General features: G+C 39.3%; 1 protein-coding gene across 2 annotated transcripts in view; it reads right to left on the bottom strand.

Annotated features, from left to right (window-relative positions):
- ATP8A2 (ATPase phospholipid transporting 8A2) overlaps window positions 1–21,500 on the bottom strand; it is a 763,449-nt gene that overhangs the window by 295,527 nt on the left and 446,422 nt on the right. For both annotated transcript variants that reach the window (XM_049778216.1, XM_049778217.1), the window contains exon 27: window positions 20,530–20,640. In XM_049778216.1, the coding sequence (XP_049634173.1) occupies window positions 20,530–20,640 (111 nt within the window). The remainder of the gene's footprint in view (window positions 1–20,529; window positions 20,641–21,500) is intronic.

Here is a 21,500-nt window from a genome sequence, read left to right as displayed (position 1 = left end):
TGGATGATTTTCCTATAGGCTTTGATTTTGAGTCTATACTTGTTCTGATTATTCAGATGTGTTTCTTTTAGGCAGCAGAAGATTGGGTTCAGTTTTTTGATCCTTTTAGCCACTCTGTGTCTCTTAATGGGTGCATTTAGTCCATTGACATTCGTAAAGATAATTGTCATGGGATTTAATGACATCTTTGTGTAGAATTTTGTTGTGTCGGTGTATTTCCGGCCGGAGTTGTGGATAAGACAGACTCTGCTGGGTCCCTTAAGCTCGGCAGACATTTTGGGGCTTCCTGGGGCTTGCTTCAACCTGGGAACATTGATCTTCTCTGGCATTCATCCCCTGACGGTTTGCCTCAGCTGAGGTGAGTGTTTCTGGCTGGAGTTGTGGATAAAGCTGACTCTGCTGGCCCCCTTAAGCCCACCTATAAGGGGTAGAAGCAGAGGAGCATGGCCGTTCCGCTTTGCTTCACTTTGGCGCACTCCACCTAGCCAATGAGTACCACCACAACACATAGAAAAACCCACAGCATAAGTGTGACAATGGGGAAACTACACAGACCAACTTCATCCATAGAGAATGAAGATGGAAACTCTGATGACCCAACAATGGCCAACCACCTAAGCAGTCTTTCAGAAATGAAGTTTAGAGAAGAAATATGGAGGATGCTCACAGAACTCAAAGAAAGTATAATCAGAACACTAATAAAAATCAAGAGAATATAAAGATAGAAATCAGAAAACTCCAAACTGAAATATCAGGTCAAATAACAGGTCTGAAAAACTCAGTAGACGAATTGAAGTACATAATGGATGAGCTTTCCAACAGGTTAAAAGCAGCTGAGGATAGAATTAGTGCTCTGGAAGACGAGATGCATAACAACTTTACACAGCAGAAGAGATTGGAAAAAAGCCTTAAATCAAAGGATCAGACAATGGAAAAGTTACTCAAAGAATATGAGCAGATGAAAATAGAAGTCTTTGATAAGCTCAACAGAAACAACTTTAGAATCATTGGAGTCCCAGAGACCCAAGAAAAAAATCTCCAGGAAGAATCAATGGTCAAGAACATCATCACAGAGAAACTACCAGAGCTAAAGAAAACATGTGACCAAATCCTGCATACCCGAAGAGTACCAGCTAAAAAAGACCCCAGGAGAAACACCCCAAGACACATCCTAGTCACCATGATGAAACTCACAGATAGAGATAGAACACTGCAAGCAGCAAGATCGGAAAGGGAAATTACATTCCAGGGAGCATCCTTGAAATTTACAGCAGACCTGTCACCAGAAACACTCAAGGCCAGAAGGCAGTGGTGAGATATAGTGGCAAAACTCACTTTCAAGTTTGAAGGATGTATACATGGCTTCACAGATAAACAACAGCTCAAAAACTTTGCAGACTCAAAACCAGCCCTAAAAGAAAAACTGAAAGATCTATTCTAGAGACAAGACAGAACAAAAAACACACCAAACCTCTACACAAAGATGGCAATAAATCCCATGACAATTATTTCTCTCAATGTCAATGGACTAAATGCACCCATTAAGAGGCACAGAGTGGCGAAATGGATCAAAAAACTGAAGCCAACCTTCTGCTGTCTACAAGAAACACACCTGAATAGTCAGAATAAACATGGACTCAAAATCAAAAGCTGGAGGAAAATCATTCAAGCAAACAACACCCTTAAAAAAGCGGGGGTGGCCATACTAATATCAGATGACACAAACTTTATGTGGGATATGGAGAGAAAGGAACTCTTTTTCACTGCTGTTGGGAATGCCATCTAGTACAACCTTTATGGAAAGCGATATGGAGATTCCTTCACAAACTGGAAATTGAGCTTCCATACAATCCAGCTATACCAAAACAGCATAGTATTGGAATAAAGACAGACCCTCAGATCAGTGGAATAGGCTTGAGTACTCAGAGAATGTTCCCCAGACATATAACCACCTAGTTTTTGATAAAAGAGCAAGAAATCTTAAATGGAGCAAGGGAAGCCTATTCAACAAGAGGTGTTGACACAACTGGTTAGGCACTTGCAAAAAAGCGAACTCAGATCCCCAGCTAACACCATGTACGAAGGTAAAATCCAAATGGATTAAAGACCTTAACATCAGATATGAAACTGTAAGTTATACAGAACAACATGTAGGTAAAACACTCTATGACATCGAGACTAAAGGCATCTTTAAGGAGGAAACAGCACTCTCAAACAAGTGGAAGCAGAGATAAACAGATGGGACTATATTAAGCTGAGAAGCTTCTGCATCTCAAAGGAGATAGTGCCCAAAAAATAAAAGCCACCCACTGAGCTGGAAAAATTATTCACCCAATACTCATCAGCTAAAGGACTAATATCCAAAATATACAAGTGTTGACAGAACTATACAAGAAAAAAAAACTAACCCCATCAAAAAATGGGGAGAAGAAATGAACAGAAATTTTGGAAAAGAAAAAATGCAAATGGCCAAAAGGTACATGAAAAGATGCTCCACATCACTAATCTTCAGGGAGATGCAAATCAAAAGTACTATGAGGTACCACCTCACACCACTGAGATTGGCACACATCACAAAGAAGGAAAACAAGCAGTGCTGGCGGGGATGTGGAGAGAAAGGAACTCTTATTCACTGCTGGTTTGAATACCATCTAGTACAACCTTTATGGAAAGCGATATGGAGATTCCTCCACAAACTGGAAATTGAGCTCCCATACGATCCATACCCTAGGAACACAAAAATACAATACAAAAATCCCTTCCTTACACCTATATTCATTGCAGCGCTATTTACAATAGCCAGACTCTGGAAACAACCAAGATGCCTTTCAAGAGATGAATGGCTAAAGAAACTGTTGTACATATCCACAATGGAATACTATGCAGCCGTCAGGAGAGATGAAGTCAAAATTTTTCTATACATGGATGTACATAGAATCATTATTATGCTGAGTGAAGTAAGTCAGAGGGAGAGAGAAAGACACACAATGGTTTCACTCATCTATGGGTTTTAAGAAAAAGGAAAGACATTTTTAGCAGTATCTCAGAGACAAGAGAGATGAGGGCTGGTAGGTGCAGCTCATAACATGAAGCTCATCACACAGAGTGATGAGTGCAATTAGAGAAATAACTACACTGAAAACTATCATAACAATGTGAATGAGTGAGGGAAGTAAAAAACCTGTCTTGAGTACAGGTGTGGGTGGGGTGGTGAGGAGGGAGATCTGGGAAATTGGTGGTGGGAATTTTGCACTGGTGAAGGGGGTGTTCCTTACATGACTGTTATCATACAACTACAATCATATTTGTAATCACGGTGTTTAAATAAAGATAATTTAAAAAATAATGGTACCAATCTCTGTTGGCGAGGATGTAGTAAAAAAGGAACTCTCATCCACTGCTGGTGGGAATGCTGCCTGGTTCAACCCCTATGAAAATTAGTATGGAGGATGCTTTGTAAACTCCGAATTGAGCTGCCATATTTTCCTGCAATTGCACTCCTGGGTATCTACCCCAAGATGGAAGAACATTTATCCAAAGTATGTATGCACCCCACTATTCATCGCGGCACTCAGCACAATAGCCAAGAATTGAAACCCACCCCAATTCCCAACTACAAATAAATGGATTATGAAGATGTGTTATTTACACACGATGGAATACAACACAGCAATTAGAAATGATACAATTATGGTTTTTGCAGCTACATGTATGGACCTTCAAAATATTACGTTAAATGAAGTAAGTCAAGAGAAAGATAAATACAGAGTAATAGCACTTCTTTGATGTATTTAACCAACAATGATGGAAGCAGTTTTGGGTGAACAGGTATGTAATCAAACTCTAACTGCAAAGGTCTAATATAGTGGGCTATTGTATTTATCCACAGATTCAGGTGCAGAATATAATGGGAAGCCTGGACTCCTGCTGCAGTGATTACTAACAATATGCTTAATACCTTTATTTTACCAAATATAAAATAACCCTTCAGCTTCTTTGTCCACAGGGACCTTGGAAACAAAGGGTGGACACCCTAATTTTAAACCATGGCGTTCAATCACACTGGTTACCATATACAGTGCTCCCTATATCAGTATCTTGATTAAATACTCTAACTTACCCAGGTACTTATGTTTATGTCTTCTATTAGGACCCAAAGCAGATGATTTATTCAGGCCACTAAACAGTCAATGGAGTGCCAAGGACCTATGTTATAGGTCCCACTCACTGAACAAATCCTGGAAAATCACTACATCCGTTTTTTTTTTCTTTTTCTTTCTCTTTTCTTTTTAAATTTCTCTTTCTCTCTTCTTCCCTCTCCTCCTTTATCCTTTCCCATCAATTCAATCAGGGGTCTCAAACTCAATTTACCTGGGGGCCGCAGGAGGCAAAGTCGGGGTGATCCTTGAGTGCAAAGTCAGTAGTAAGCCTTGAACATTAGTGGGTGTGACCCAAACAACTAAAACAAAACAAAACAAAAAAAAAAAAAGATTCCTCTAGGGAAGGGTAACAAAATGTTGTACGGAGGGCCGCAAACAGCCCTCAGGCCCGGATTTGAGACCCCTGAAAGAGCTCTAGCTGTCATTTGCTCTATAGGAAAGATACCTCTAAACTTAAGATGCACCAGATGAAACTACATAGGGTAACCACATCCTATAGTCCTCACCATCACATTGCTTAGTACTCTTGATGTAAAATCTGTGCTCATTCTAAAAAGCTCCAGCCACTATATAATTCTGAAACCTTTATTTAGCAGAGACCACCCTCATCAGGGACGAAGTGCCTCAAAAGAGAAAAACCCGCCAATACCTACGCATTACTCCTATGCTCTCTAACTTGTTTTTACCGTATTTACTTATTCATTTTTCTCTTCTCTCTAGTCTTTTATTCTCCCCCCTTTCTATCCTAAGCCTAATCTTAACCAATTATTTATCTCTTCTTACCTCACTCATATCTCAAAAATTCAAAAATTCAAACCCAGCCTATGAGGTTCAGGCCTCCAACAACAACCTAGAAATAGAACACTAATGTCTACCTTTACATGGGCATGAGTTTGTAGACTGTGGACTTTCTAACTGCCAAACCTAAAATGTAAACAAACCATACCTAAACTGTATATAGCTTCTCTCATATATTACCCCTCCTCCCTTCAGAAATCCCTCTATTCTCTCATCCCCGAATCCTGATCCACCACCGTTCCTTATTTAACCCTCTCTACCCTCAGTTATTAACCCATTAGGTACCAAGACAAACCTCCTTTTCCAATAAATCACCAGCAACCTCCCAAACCAAAAGAATAACCTCCCAGCTCCACATCACATGCCTCGACAAGAAACTACAACCAACACAACCTGCTGACTCATGCTTTATGGCCCTTCTTACCCTCCTAATTGTGGAATATTACATGCTACTGAACCATCCCTAGAAGTACCCCAACTCAAGGACAGTTCCCTCATGGCTACAAATAACTTCTCAAATCCAACAAGACACGATGTGTGATGAAAAACTGCCCTGGATTTCACCCTCCACAGGAATACCTCAAAAGACTCAATGGGGAGGCCTATATTTCCTTTATGTTTTTAATACCTCCATAATAATACCTCCTAGTCTGTTTATTCCCAAAAATAAATTAGCCTCGTAAACAGCATTGGTTTTGAATGCATTTTAAAATGCAATTTTATTTATCTCTTCTATTATATATATATATATATATATATATATATATATATATATATATATATATATATATATATATATATATTCTTTTTCTCTTTGTCTCTTTCACCTAACTTGTTTTGGTTTTCAGTGGTATGAAAACCTACAAGAAAAGTCCTGCCTGGGATAAAAGCACAGGTCAAAACCAAGGCACAGGGACTGTGCAGACTATCATTTTCACCTCAAAATCCACCAGCAATATAATTTGTCACCATACCCTTTTGCACAGGCAATCTAAATAAAGGGAAATGTCATACATAGAAACGAGTTCTTATCTACCAGTAATAAGAACCCATACTTTTTATAATACAGGCTCACCTCCCTCCCTGAACGTATGTCATGTGGACTCAACTTAGACTCCATGTGATCGGACAGTGACTGTCCAACCCAGAACCCTAGATCCCAGATTTTAAACTGACATGGATCCCAGCAACAGCACCAGGAACCAGACTCTGCCCAGGAAATTCCAAATGCAGCCCCGGCACCAACTTGCACAGTTTTACCATGACATCCTGACATGAGGAAATGGCAACAACATGAGCTAGGAGAGGGCTGCCCTATTTCACCATCTAGCTGTATAATACAACTGGGAGACATGTCATCCTTTGACCTAAGCAAAAACCAAATTACTATTTACAGAAGAGTGACCTCGACAAACACAAATTGGACAGAACCTAGCAAGGGAATGAGGAAGTTCCTTGACTAGGCCTCAGCTTTGGATTTGCACAAAAATCATGATCTCTAATCCCAGAGGTCTGACTTTGACAACTGCAACGGAACAGAACATCTGGAACCATGCTGAAAGACTATAGCCTAGGCTCTGACCTAGGATATGAGCAAAATCCAAGTCCACTAACCACAGAAGACTGGTTACATCAGCAATGATAGAACAAAAATTCTAGAACTGTAAACAAACAAACAAACAAAAAACCTCTCTCCTAACCTTTGCCCTATGACAGGGGTCTCAAACTCGCAGCCTGCGGGCCATTTGTGGCCCTTTGTACAACATTTTGTGGTCTGCAGTCGGCCTTCAAATATTGCAGTATTCATGATTATTTGCTTACCAAATAATCGCAATAAAAACGCATTAATAAGAAAAAAATCACATTAAACATTCGCATACCCTGCGCAGTTCTGTTTGGGGTATGCAAATATTTAATGCGATTTTTTCTTACTAATGCGATTTTTTTATTGTGAATATTCGGTAAGCGAAATCCCTTATGTGACCCTGCCTCACCCCAACTTTGCCTCCTGCGGCCCCCAGGTAAATTGAGTTTGAGACCCCTGCCCTATGACCTACGCAAATAACAAGATCTTCAACTACAGGGGTGAGATGTCATTGTCCACACCTGAGCAGAAAGTTTCCTGGCAACATAAAAGGACCTTGGAGTGTGTAAAAGAGTGAGTACTAAGCCTGTAGTTTCCATGGCAGTATGCTTCAAGGGTGGAGAAACCCTGTATCTCTCAGGCCAAGGAAATTCCCGTTCTAATTTCCCCAATGTTTACTGTGCCTATGCAAAAAACAAAAAACAAAAACAAAAATTAAAAAAAAAAAAACCCTGCAACCCTTTTTTGAAGAAGTTGGTCTGTTGTTTTTTTTTTTTTTTCTCTTTTGTTTTTTCTCTTGTTTTTGTTTTTGATTTTTTTCTTTGATGTGCTTCTTTATAGCAGATGGTTTTGGTTTATGGTTTACTCTTTTTTTTCTCAATCATTTTTGTACTTTTTTTGTTACTCCCTTTTTGTTTTTTTGTTTCCTTTTGGTTTGCTTTTGCCCTGTCTCATTTTATTTAGTTTTGTTACTTTTTCTTCTTTTTTTTCTTATTTACCCCTTCTTCCAAAGGAATACCTAGACAGACTCCTCCATATCCCTTCTTATATCTCCAATAGAGCCACATTACGGGAATCACCTTGAACAGCATCATATTTGGAGGAAGAAAAATGGATGGTACCAAGACCAGACAGTCATATGTCCATTTGGTGGAAATAAAAAATTACCAGACTTGAACACAAAATCCAAAGTAAATGACAACAGAAATGATATCCAATCTACATCAAGCTGTAGATGGGGGAAGAGCTGAACTAGCTTTATGCGGGGTAGAAGAGGGGGAAGAGGGATGCATGCTGGAAACAGGAGTAGGGGGAGGACAACACTGGTAGTGGGAATGCCCCTCATTCATTACTACTATGTGCCTTAAATATTACTGTGAAAGATTTGTAATTCACTTTGCCCACAATAAAAAATTCACAAACATAAAAGTCAGACCAATTATGCTCTTAGATCAATTATCCTATCCACATTGCCACTGAGATACAAAATGGATGGAACTGGAGATATTAATTTAAATGAAATAAGCCAAAAGAAGAATAAACACAGAAGGACATGACTCATGGTATTTGGAAAAACTGCATAAAATACTGCAGAGGTTTAAATGTGGATTGTCTAGAATATTCTTGGCCTCACTGAATGGAGGAGGTGAAAGACAGGTGTGAAAAAATAGTGGACAGGGTCAAGGGAAATCAGGTGCATTGGTGGTATTAAGGAAGAACAAAACTAAATATCTATGTCGTGAATAACAATGAAATTGTAACAACCAACCTTACACAACTAAAACTAAAAAGGTTTAATATGATGGTAGGCTGGGATGAGGGAGAGAGAGCAGAGCAAGAAGAGAAATGTGATGGAACATACCTGGGAACATTGGTGAAGAGAGGCTGAGATTGGTAGTGGGATTGGTGCTGAAACATTTTATGTCTAAAACTTAACTGTAAATAACTTTGTAAAGCATAGTATTTTAAATAAAAACATTTAATTAAAAAATACAAACTTATTTTCACCATACCATCTAACACTAATCAACAAAATAGAATAAACCACTGACACAATCACAAGGATAAATACAAAATATATTATGCTAACTAGCTAAAACAGACTTAGATTTTCTACTCACAAGTCACTCTGAAAAAGGAAAATGAATAAACCAATCTTGTTGGGAACTAGGTGCGGGAATATAGACTGCCTACAAAAGGGATGAATTTTTTTCTGGAGCAGTATCACCATCTTATATCTGAGTGCAGTATTAAGGATACTCTAGATTTTTTTAAGAATTATAAAACATCTATAAATGGAATACTTTTCAGGGGTCCTCAAACTTTTTAAACAGGGGGCCAGTTCACTGTCCCTCAGAGCATTGGAGGGTCTGACTATAGTAAAAACAAAACTTAGGAACGAATTCTTATGCACACTGCATATATTTTATTTTGCAATGAAGGAACAAAACAGATACAAATACAGTATGTGGCCTGCGGGTAATAGTTTGAGGACCACTGCAAGTTTAAATAAATACCACTAATGGTTTACCAAGCATAAAAGTGGCAGACTTCACTAACAGATACCACCAAAGGAACTTAAGGAGAGAGTAAAAGCATTCAATCAATAGGAACATTATGTTAAAAAAAGACCCCAAATTTGCAAATTGGTAAGTGATTGACAAAAGGATTATCCAATGTTCAGTGTAGTCAAATGAACAATAATAAAACTTTATCCTATGATTTCTGAATAAGAGGTCATTGTTTTATCAAGAGTTTATTATTGGAATGTTTAAAGTACAAGCATCATTTAATGGTCCTAATTGACTTATTCCTCTCAATTTGAAGCACTAGACAAGAATGCACAGACATCCTTTAAGCATCCTTCTTTTAATAGTCCACTTGATGGAACTTGATGGATATCAGTTCACAAACCATACTGTGACTCAAATGAGTTGGCAGCTGGAGACATTGATCACTTACCATTTAAAAGAACATATATTTACTGGAGAAGAGATGACCTTCCCAATGTAGTACTAATAGAAGCTATTTTAAGTAAGTGTTAATGCACCACTCCAAGGTCCAAAAAAGGGGAGAAAAGAAAGAAAATAAATGAAAGGTGAATCATGTTATACTTATATTTCACCTTTTCACAAAAAGGTATGCTAAGTAGGCCAATGGATTGACAAAATGTTCAATGAAATGGAGCACAAGTTTGCCTGTAGAAAGCATGATTGGATTCTACCACCACATTGCTACCCTGAGAGGGACTCCCACTACAAAGCACTGAGTCAGGAACAGCTCCTCTGCACTGTACAGTGTGAACCTAAAACCAAAACTAAAAATAGTAATAAATTTAAAAATATGATATAAATTGGGACCGGCGAGGTGGCAATAGAGGTAAGGTGTCTGCCTTGTAAGCGCTAGCCCAGGAAAGATCGTGACCGCGGTTTGATCCCCCAGTGTCTTATATGGTCCCCCCAAGCCCGGGGCAATTTCTGAGCGCTTAGCCAGGAGTAATCCCTGAGCATCAAACGGCTGTGGCTTGAAAAAAACAAAAAAAATATGATATAAAATTATAGGCTAAATACTATACCTATTTCCAAAGTCATGTTGATCAGTTTAGAGAAAAGAAGAGGAAAAGAAATCTGATCCTCCTCCAGCAACAAACTGAAGGATAAAAGAAGCTTCTAATTCTTGGAGGGTATGTAGTCTGTATGCAAATCACACCAGGATAGATGTAAGATCATAAAAGCATTTCCCTATGGCCCTGAGAGATAACATAGAGGTAGGGCATTTGCCTTGCATGCAGAAGGATGCTGATTCAAATCCTGGCATCCCATATGGTCCCCTGAGCCTGAGGAGCGATTTCTGAGTGTGGAGCCAGGAGTGACCCCGGAGAGCTGCCAGGTATAATCCAAAAACCAAAAAAGAAAAGCATTTCCCTAAAAGGAAGACAGTAAAATTATACTAATTTCATAAAAAAAAATATAGGGGCCTGATCACTTACCTTGGGCCAGGGAGATAGCACAGCGGTAGGGAGTTTGCCTTGCATGAAGCCGACCCAGTATGAAGCTGGGCTCTATTCCCGGCATCCCATATGGTACCCTGAGCTTGCCAGAGTGATTTCTGAGCACAGAGCCAGGAATAACCCCTGAGCGCTACTGGGTGTGGCCCCAAAACAAAACAAATAAAATAAAGTAAAATAAAATAAAATAAAATAGACCAGGCTCTGGAGGGAGGGTTTGGGTAGGGGCTTTGAAATTCTGGGCTTTCATCTCTTGAAGGTTGTTCTCTTTCCTTCCTGGGAGCTGGAGTTTTTTGGCCAGCATGAAGCTTGGCAGGCCTCCAGCATGCCAAAGGCCTTTTTAACCAGGCCTAGGAGGGGTGCTGGGCTTGGGTCACCCCAGCAGCCTTCCACCTCCTTCCTCAGGAACTCCAGAGCTTCCCCTGGGCCACACACCTGGGGAATCAGTGAGGTGGGTCCCTACGAGGAGCTTAAAGGTTACCCCAGGCTTTCCCTATTTCCTACCCGGCTCTGGAGGAAGGCTCTGGCTTTGAACTTCTGGGCTTCCAGCTCTTGAAGGATCTCTTTCCTTCCTGGGAGCCAGGAATTTTTGCCAGCATGGAATGGCAGCACAAGAGGTTCTGGCTTCAGGAAGTCACAGACAAGTTTCCTTACTAACCCTGTCCAGACAAATATTTTATTGGGTTTAATCTGTTTGTCATATTCAGAACGCCACCCAGAAGCTCCTTTTATTCCTTTTCTCCCTCACTCCCACCTCCTATTACCCGACATTTAACCATTTTTTGTACTAATGATTTTTGTTTTGGCCAAGGTGGATTGCATATCTTTCACAGTAATGTTTTGGGGGGAGTCGGAAGCTTCAGCAGGCAACACGGGACGACATGGCTCCATGTGGTAGGCTTTTTGGCCAAGCTTATTGAAAGATGCAGCCTTGGCTGCCCCCACAGCGTTTTCTCTCCTTCCTCCCGGTCCCCAAGGTTACTCCTGGCCCCCTGCTCAGGGTTCCAGAAAGTGGGTTCTGGTGAGGAGCAGTTTACAGGAAACCCCAGGCTTCCCCATTTTGGGGGACAGAGAGGGGACTGGCTTCCAACAATTAGGAAGCCAACGCCTCTCGGGGAGTCAGAAACTTCAGCAGGCAACACAGGGATGACATGGCTCCATGCAGTAGGCTTTTTTGCCAAGCTTAGAGGAAGATGCAGCCTTGGCTGCCCCCCACAGCCTTCTCTCTCCTTCCTCTGGATCCCTGTGGTTACCCCCTGGCCACCTGCTCAGGGTTCCAGCAAGAGCAAGGATCAGTTTAAAGGAATTTAAAGGAGACCCTAGGCTTTCCTGTTCCTGCAGGGGAGAGGGAGGGGACTGGTAAACTTCCGGCTTCCAGCAATTATGAAGCAAACGCCTCTCAGGGAGTCAGAAGCTTCAGCAATTAACACGGGGATGACATGGCTCCATGTGCTCTTCACTTGGCCAAATCATAGATCAAAGTGGTGTCTTGAAAACAACACCCCGCCTCTCGACTATTTCTAAAACATAAAAGGGACACGTGAATCTCCTTTATATATCTCAGATGTATTCCCTTAACATCTATAACTCTTCTTTGAATATATCCTCTTATATAGTGACAATTTTGCCCACTGTTTTTTTTCTTATTCAATTGTTTGTTTGCTTCTTCCTTTTTGAGATGTTTTATAAGCAATACTGGTACTAATGTTGGACTTGATCCGTCAGCCCCCAAATACACCAACAATATCTTGTGGCACTGTTTCTCTTTTGCATAGGCACATTAAAATGGGGAAATAATATATATGCAAACAAGTTCTTATATAATAGAGATGGGAACACAAATTTGGTAATGCAGTTAGGCTTTTTACCCTGAACATTGGTATAATGATTTGGCTTAGGCCTCAGAAGAATGGGCATTGCCCATACAACCCTGAACAATGGATACCATCTATGGAAACAACCACAATTGTCTATAACATTACCAGGATGCAAACCTCTACCAGGGAAGACCTACCACTGCTCTGGCATTGACTTACTCCAAAGAGTGCTCTCAACACCCAGACGACTCAGCAACAACCTGCTTGCAGGGCAGATTGCTCCGCATCTAATGGTGTGCTGAAACTAGAGGATGCTCCACATCAGCCTGACTTCGATGAAAGAAATGCATAGAATCCAGAATCATTAAATTTAGAAACCTGATACTAACAACAGCTAAAATGTGAAAAAGTTTCACCTGGATCATGGAGAATGACTTGGGTTGGACAGACTGGAATGCCTGGAGCCCAGAGTCGGTTTTATGCCAATAAACTTCTGGAGTGAGGCCTTCTTGTAATCAGGCCAAGTATTTTTTTCCATTTTTCCCATATTTTTCTGGGCCTATGCAAACAATGGCAATTGCTACTGTCACACCTTTACTATTGTTTTATTTAACACTTATTCTTTAAGAAAAAAAACTGTTTACTGAACTTAAAAACAAATAACTGTAGTAGAATGCTGTCTCGAATACAGGCAGGGGATGGGAAGGGGAGGGGGGTATTTGGATGGGGGAATGTTACACTGGTGAAGAGGGATGTTCTGTTTTTGACTGTAACCCAACTATCATCATGTTTTTTGTAATCATGGTACTTAAAAAAAAAGAAAAAAAAAGATAAAAGAAAAAGAACTGTTGACCCTGGCATTCTATGTGGTCCCTGGAGCTCACCAAGATTGATTCCTGAGCACAGACTAGGAGTAAGCCCTGAGCACCACCAAGTGTGATCTCAAAAACACAACTAAAACTAAAACAGAATCAAAGCTATTTGTCACTACTGAAAATGTGCTCAAAGTCATCATTTGTAGAGTACTTGTGTATTAGGTTCTGCAGAGAGACAGAGTCTCAAAGATATTGTCACAGGTGACTGGCTAATGAGAACTTAGTTAGTTCATCCCCAAGAGCATCCAGTACTAAAGTCTGTACAAGTGTACAGCATCTCTTCTGTGGATTTTACCTCTGTGAATTATAGGATTTTAAGTAAGTTGGAGTCTACAAATATCTATGCAGGTGATCATGAGCTGGGTTTGAAAGATGCAGGCTGTCTCACTGCTTCTGAAGCAACAAACACCAGGAAGGGAGAATAAATGTGTGAGGAACTAAAGCCCAGCTCAGACACAGATCATTCCTCTTAAAGTTTCACTTGACTTTTAGAATAAGTTTGTCCTTCTCCATGAATTTTGGTTTGGTTATTGGCTTTTTAAAAATTACATAAAGGTTCAGTTTTATGGAGTTAGAGGCCCAAATTTTAAGCCATCTTTTATTTATGACTAAATGAAATTTTAAAATGATAGTTTTGCCTTTTTAATGACTCTTTCAGGAAAAGCATTAAAAAACATATGCTGACACAGGTAGTAAGTCTATTTTCATGAAATTAAAGTAATGGTGTTTTTTTTGGGGGGGGGGAACCTCTAGATTTATAAACTTTTTCTGGCTTCATCAGGACTCCTCCCTGTCACCCCTCCCCATTCCACTTTGACTAATGAGATCCTAGTGCCACAAACCAGCAGCAATCCACTCAGCTTCAAGAGAACATTCCTGCGAGCCTGTCTAACTTGTTTTGCAGCCACCTTCCTTCTGAAACATAAAACCCCAGGAAACTGCACTTCTTCTCTGTTTAAGAAAGGCCCAGCTGCCTTGAGACATTTATCACAGAACTGGAATAAACAGAGAGGTTGAAATGGGAAAGACAGGTGCAGGCCTCTCTCAGGCAGACTGACCTAACCCTTTCCTCACTGCCCTGTCACTTGATCAGCATGTATGCATCCTTCAGATCTGGAGTCATTTCATGCTGGAAACCTGAAGCCCCAGCCCCCCATGGATGTAAAAGAGCCCTTATGAGAATTCTCACTGCACATTAAACTGTATTGTACACACAAGCCTTGTTATTTGCATCTCCTACTCAATTCCAAGAGCAAGGATTTGGTCCCTTTCATCTCATTGGCATATTCCAAGAGAGCACTTGGCTTTGAAAATGAACCAGGAGACAAGGAAAGGGCTATTCAGAATTGTTTTATTTTTAATTCTGTCCAAATTTGAAATTACTTAGGGAGAAAACCTTTTTGAAACAATTTTCCTTCTAACATATTGCAACTGTAATTATTGCTTAACAACTATCAGTACAAGAGGGGATTACTCAGAAAAACAGGGGCTTACTTTACAAGTGGAGGTGCTTTTGCAGTGAGGATGGTAACAGATCTATGTATACAGTTATCAAAACTTTTTGAACACTGTACTTACCTTCCCCTAGCCATTAAATAGGAAACATTTTTTAATTAGTCCTAGGAACTCTGGACTTAAAATTTGGCCCATCATAGAGTAGGTGATCAACTCTAAATATAAAAAATTATAATAGAAAATAAATTATTTATTTTGGGCCACACCTAGTTGTGCTGGGGTGAGTAGACAGGCCTACTCTTAACAGTACTTGATGACCCATCTGGCGCCAGGGAACAACCTAGGACTCTAATATGCCAAACATGTGCTCCCCTTCTTTTAATTATATAATTAAACCTTGTTTTTGTTTTTTTACAAGTTTGTTTTTGTCTTTTATGAAGCTACAGCCTTTAGAGAAATGTCCATATATTGTGTTTCTCATTTCAATTTTACTTATTATCATGCTAACATTGTTTGACTTCCAAGCTTGTCCCTCAAATAATGAATCTCTGTCAGAAACATTAAGTCTCCTTTGACAAAGCAGAAAGGAAAAGCTTTGCAGGGGCTGAAGCGATGGCAAAGCAGCAGTAGGGCAATTGCATTGCACGCAGCTGACCCAAGACGGACCTCGGCTCGATCCTCGGTGTCCCAAGCCAGGAGCTATTTCTGAGTGCATAGCCAAGAGTAACCTCTAAGCATCACTGGGTGTGGCCACCCCCCCAAAAAAAAAAAAACAAAAAAAAAAAAAAGAAAGGAATTTTGTCTTCTACCACAAGAGATTTCTTACATGTAAAGAACTAAAAAATTTATTTTTGAGATATATTTAAATTATACATTATATCCAAGCACAGGAAGGGGACAGAGTTATGGTGCAGCAGTAGGGCATTTGCCTTGCATGTGGCTGACACAGGACGGACCTTGGTTCAATTCCCCTGGCATCCTATATAGTCCCCCAAGCTACAAGTAACCACTGAGCATCACTGGGTGTGGTCCCAAAACAAAACAAAAAGCATAGAAAAAAAAATCATTGCACACATTTTAATCATGTTCTAAAACATTTAATTATATTAACTTCTATATAAAAGAAATCAATAGGCCTGGATACCACAGGAAGTATATTCTAATTTGGAATATGGCAGACAAATATGCAGCATCTCTGAACAATAACATCTAGTTGAGGTTCCCCAAACATGATGCCAACCAGATAAAAAAATATAAGAAGTGCTTGACAATTTAGACATAACTATGTTCAAATCATAATGACTTGATAAATAGGGAACAAGTAGAGAAAACCTCCTGGAGATCAATAGGAAAAAAAGCTCTATAAAACTAAAGAGAATATGCATGTATTAAAATTTTATGACTTTCATAATATATTTATTTAAGCACCATGACTACAAAATTGTCTGTAGTTGGGTTTCAGTTATAGGAAATATTTCATTCATTTAAGCCCCAAGTACTCCTCTACCATTTTACTTAGTTTTTTTTTTCAACCACACCCATTTGATGCTCAGGGGTTACTCCTGGCTAAGTGCTCAGAAATTGCCCCTGGCTTGGGGGGACCATATGGGACATCGGGGGATCGAACTGGGGTCCTTCCTTGGCTAGCGCTTGCAAGGCAGACAACTTACCTCTAGTGCCAACTCACCAGCCCTGATTTTACTTAGTTTTTAAAACAATAATGCCAATTTAAATACAAACCAAAATTCATTTCATTAAGTGTGAAAATGCAAAAAATGAAATGCTGGTAAACCCTTTCTGTAATAGTATTATAAATACAGGTGTTTTTAAATTTGTTTATTTTATGTGTGCTATACATTGACAAATATTAACTCCATTAAATTCTGCTGGTTTGGTTTTATTTTTGACTTTAATATTAATATGGTCTTATAATATCTATTTCCTAAACCTGACAATAAATCCACCCTTCTTTGTTAAATATGCATTCTGTTTCCTGGCTTTCATCCCACACCAGTTTAATGACACTAAAGAAAACATTTAAATGTATTATATATGCTGCCAAAAATAAGTAGTCATTCTAAGTGGTCTATTAGCCACATTTTCTTATAAATATCTATAATTTATGGGTATTTTATATTAAGCACTGATTAATCATCATAGTTTCAAAATCCCATCTCTGTCTCAAATACAATTTGGCCTATTTTTCTCTGTTGGACCAAAGTTTACAAAAGATCCATATTATAAATTTTTGAATTGCAGATTAATACTCCTATTATTTCTCTAATAGAACCATAGTGTTATTAAAGTTTTTAATTAATTCCAGATTAGTTCAGAAAGACCATGAACAAATGTCTATCTTGTAAGAAGTTAAAAAATATTGGAGCTATATCTGGAGATATCATACAGTGGATAATGCCTTTGCCTTGCATGCAGCTGACCTGAGTTTCATCCTCAAAACCATGTATCTTCCACAGATCCCTGCCAGGAGTGATCCCTGAGCACAGACATTTGTACACTGCCTCCTTCCCCACATTGGTGCTACTTTGCTTTGAAAATGTAGCCTATGCATTTTCAAATGTATACAGAAAATTCAAAAAAATCTATTATTAGTTTGTGAAATAGTGTATTCTTTATAGAATTTTATCAATCCTTTCACTAGAAAATTCCAGAGTTGGAATCTATCAGAACGTAAACAAATTTTTAAAGGCAATATAGTAGGTGAAAATGATCAAGGGGCCACATAGATACTCTGGGAAGCTAAAGGACTGAAGGCTTCATAAAGAATGTCTAGACTATCTGTAATTTAAAGATCACAAGGAAAAACAGATTATTAAGAAATGCTGAGAAGCCAGTGGCTTTAGGAATTTAAAATACATATGGAACTGGGAATGACACATGGGAACGAAGATTCCAATGATTTTGTCAGAAGCAAATTATATATGACCCCCATGTGACAAGGAGAAATGGATTCTATCATAAAGATACAGAAACTGTGGCAAGGAAGAGGGAACTAACATCATTAGTGCTATAGAGGAATTTTAAGAGAGTAGAAAGAAGACAAAAACCATTCCATAGAATATGTAATAGGGCTCCGCTGGGTGCGCTAATACAAGTAATAAAAGCAAAGAAATCTTGAATGAAACTTTTTTTTAACAATTATTTAATCTAACTCTACTGAATAAAATGGCAAGTACATCTCCATGTCTATCAAGATCCCAACACTGTGGGGCCTTTTCTTCATAGAGATCCCCTATTTGCTGATTTCCCACAGAAAGGAAACACATCAAACAGTTTTTTCAAATGAGGAAGAATAGGTCAGGCCTCAGGATTTCAACCTCTCTTTTGAGAGCTTATCTTTAAGAATCAGATTTCCACCAGCTCACATGATGCATTTATGTAAAAGGTAAGAAGTTTTTCTTTACAGAGGAAACCATACTCTGCTCGCGAAGTTGTCTGTCCTTTATGCAAATTAGAAAAATACATCGCAACTCAGATGCTCTCTTTTTTCTGATCAGGTTTGGACAGTGAACAATCTGAGCTACCACTTGGGAAAAGTCTATATTAATTAGTTTAAGTAGATGCGTAGCACAAACCACTATGTATGCTCTTAGCTATTTAATGAGAACTGGTACATACTTTGATAAAGAAGTTATAGTAACCTTTCGCAACTCCTGGCTTGGAACTTAGGAACTTCTCCTGGAGTACTTAAGGGACTATGCAATGCCAGCTCCTGCATGCAAAGCACTTGTTCAATGATATGAATTGAGTGTTTAAGGGACCACCTAAGTAGAAGTTGAAATATATCTTGGTTATTATTTTGGTCAAGCATTGAGAAATCAGATGCAAAGTAACCCCTAAAAGACAGAAATATAACCCCAAACAGTACAATGTAACACCATATATGATTAACATTGCTTTTCTATTTCTCTGCACAGTGAAGCTTCCTAAATTCTAGTCACATTTGGAAATCTGCCTTGATATTAGGTTTCAAAAGTTACACCTTTCTAGCATAGTAGTTCTTAAAAGGGAGGGTTGAGTTGACTGGTATTCCCTTTCAATTCAAACATAAAGTGCATTCCTACTTTCCCCTAGGCTCATCCAGACTGGGATTAAAGGTGAGCCTACAGATTTCTGAGAGAATTACCTAAAATAATCATTTTTAAAAAATAGGATGCTTTCAGAGACCAGATCTAATGAGTTCTAACTCTTCATCTATTGAGTTCTAACTTTCCCAGTAAGAGAATAATGGAAATGATGGGATATTCTATTGGTGCCAATCACAGGAAAAAAGAGGAGGAATCAGGAGGCAGAGTGGAATCAAGTTAGCCTTTGCCCATATATGGGCACACAGGAAAAGAACACACAGCTACTTATTTTTGTATTTATTTATGTATGTATTATAAATTCCTGTACAAAGATAGCACAGAGAGGAGGGTATTTGCCTTGCACGTGGTCAACCCAGGTTAGGTTTGCTCCCTAGCATCCCATATGGTCACTTGAGCCTGTCAGAAGTAATTTCTGAACACAGCCAGGAGTAAGCCCTGAGCACTGTCAGATATGGCCCCCAAACAAACAAACAAACAAACAAACAAAAACAAAGAGGATTCTTTCAAAAGAGAATCCAGAGAGACTTTAATCTTGAGCAGAAATCCCAGAATGAAGACCAAATCTTGTGTCTTATCTGGATTTCAATGGTGGATGTCTGTGACTTGGTCCTGAGAGGCAGGCTTGATGTGAAAGTGTGACAGCCAGACACTGCTCAGAAATACTATTAGCATGCAGTTTTCTTTTTCATTCTCAGTCTGGACCTTACTGATAAATATTACACTTAACATCTGCACTTTTTCTCAACCCCCTGACTTATCTTGAAGGGGCAAGAAGAGTGACTTCTACATTATAGTAGCCTGACAGGTTGGACTGATATCTCCATGTCCTCTGTTATCCTCAAGTCAAACAGGGGCATTTTAAATTGTTAACCCTTAGCCTCAAAATGGTGCCTTTTGTATCCAAGTGTCATCAATCCCTACCCCACCCCTGCTCTGATTTCTCTAAAAACACTGTATTTTATTATAGTGAAATCACAGCCTTTTTTCTTTATTTGTGGGACACTTCTGGCTCTGTGCTCAGAAATCACTGCTGGCAGGCTTGAGGGACCATATGGGATGCCAGTGATGGAACCCCAGTTGGTCATATGCAAGGCAAATGCCTTACTCTCTGTGTTTTCACTCTGGCCCCAAATCACAGCATTAAAAGAAAAAATTGCCCACCAACTTATTAAGATATATTTAATGGCTTTACTGGTCCACACCCATTATATGATAGCATCCCATTGTCCCAGAAGCAATGAACGATTGCTCCCAAAACTTGCCCGAGAAATGCAGCAAGTAGCCAGATCCATTCATTCCAGAAAAAAGTGGGATAGATTGTCTTAGATATATCTCATTACCACAGAGATACTTGAATGATATCTATTGAGTTTTACCTTCCCCAGTAAGAGAATAATGATGATGGGGATATTCTATTGGTGGCAATGACAGGAAAAAAGAGGAGGAGTCAGAAGTCAGAGTGGAATCAAGATAGCTTTTGTCCATATATATGTGTATGGGCACACTGGAGAAGTAGGCACAGATATACAAAGAAAGGTGAAAAAGTCAAATCTTTGTTATGCAATGTGGGGGAGATTGGACAGGTGTCCCCAGCTTCCATATGTACTCAAGGCTCATTTTATTAAATTCTGCAGTCACAAAACCAGACCTTGACTTCATCTTCAATACCTAAAGGTGCAGTCTAAAAAAAAGGCACCTTCTTAAGGACAAAGAAAAACCTTGCTTACCTCAATAATGTAGAGGACCACGTTCTTATAGAAACAGTACAGGATGCACTTGGTCACCCTATTGTAGCTCCAGGCACCATGAACCAGCAGGAGCTTCTCTAAGTAGGAAAACTGCAAGAGGAAAGAAACAATATCAGAAGAGCCCTGTAACTGGAACACGGCTTCACAGCAGAGACAAGGGAGCATGAGAAGAAAGCCTGTTTCTAAAGTTCACTCCAGAAAAATGCTCCATACAGGCAGAGATCCAGTGCTGAGTAACATTCAGTAATATCCTTAAAATAAATCTACAGAGTTCTTAGTTTTAAGCAAACATGCTGAAGAACTTTACTCTTGTCATACAATTTTGTTATACAAAAGCCTTAGTGTCTTAATTATTGAAGATGCAGTGGGCCTCTTCCATTCCCCTAACTATGATGATAGTTTGAAACAAACAGCAGGGACACTTTGTCCTAATGTGCTTTCAAAGAAAGGGCTATCTGAAATGCATGACCCTTGATCACTGTCAGCTTGTTAATCTGTTGGTTAAAAACAAATATACCAGGCAGAGCGATAGTACAGTGTGTTTGATTTCCTGGGATCCCTCAAGCCTCTAGGAATAATTCCTGAACATACATCCAGGAGTAAGCACTAAACACAGCTGGGTATGGTCCCAAAATAAAAATAATAAAACAACCCCTCCCAAGTATACCTGCTCAAAGAAATACAGACACACAGAATTTTGCCTTCACATTTTATAGTCACTTTTTTCTGCCTTTCTTTTAGGCCCCTATCTGATACAGAGCCATCTCCTGCCAGAGGGCCATGCCATCAGGAAAAACAAAAACCATCAAGCATCTATCAACAACTAAATTGAGAATTGTATCAGACTCTTGCAGTTTGAAATACTCAGCAATATCAGAATATATTGTAATCATGACATGCACACACAGACTGCCATAGGAGTATAGCAAACATTGGCTATTCACATCCCC

The sequence above is a fragment of the Suncus etruscus genome, chromosome 8 (genome assembly GCF_024139225.1).
Source record: "Suncus etruscus isolate mSunEtr1 chromosome 8, mSunEtr1.pri.cur, whole genome shotgun sequence".
Taxonomy (NCBI): domain Eukaryota; kingdom Metazoa; phylum Chordata; class Mammalia; order Eulipotyphla; family Soricidae; genus Suncus; species Suncus etruscus.
This window is presented reverse-complemented; position numbering and strand designations above follow the sequence as displayed.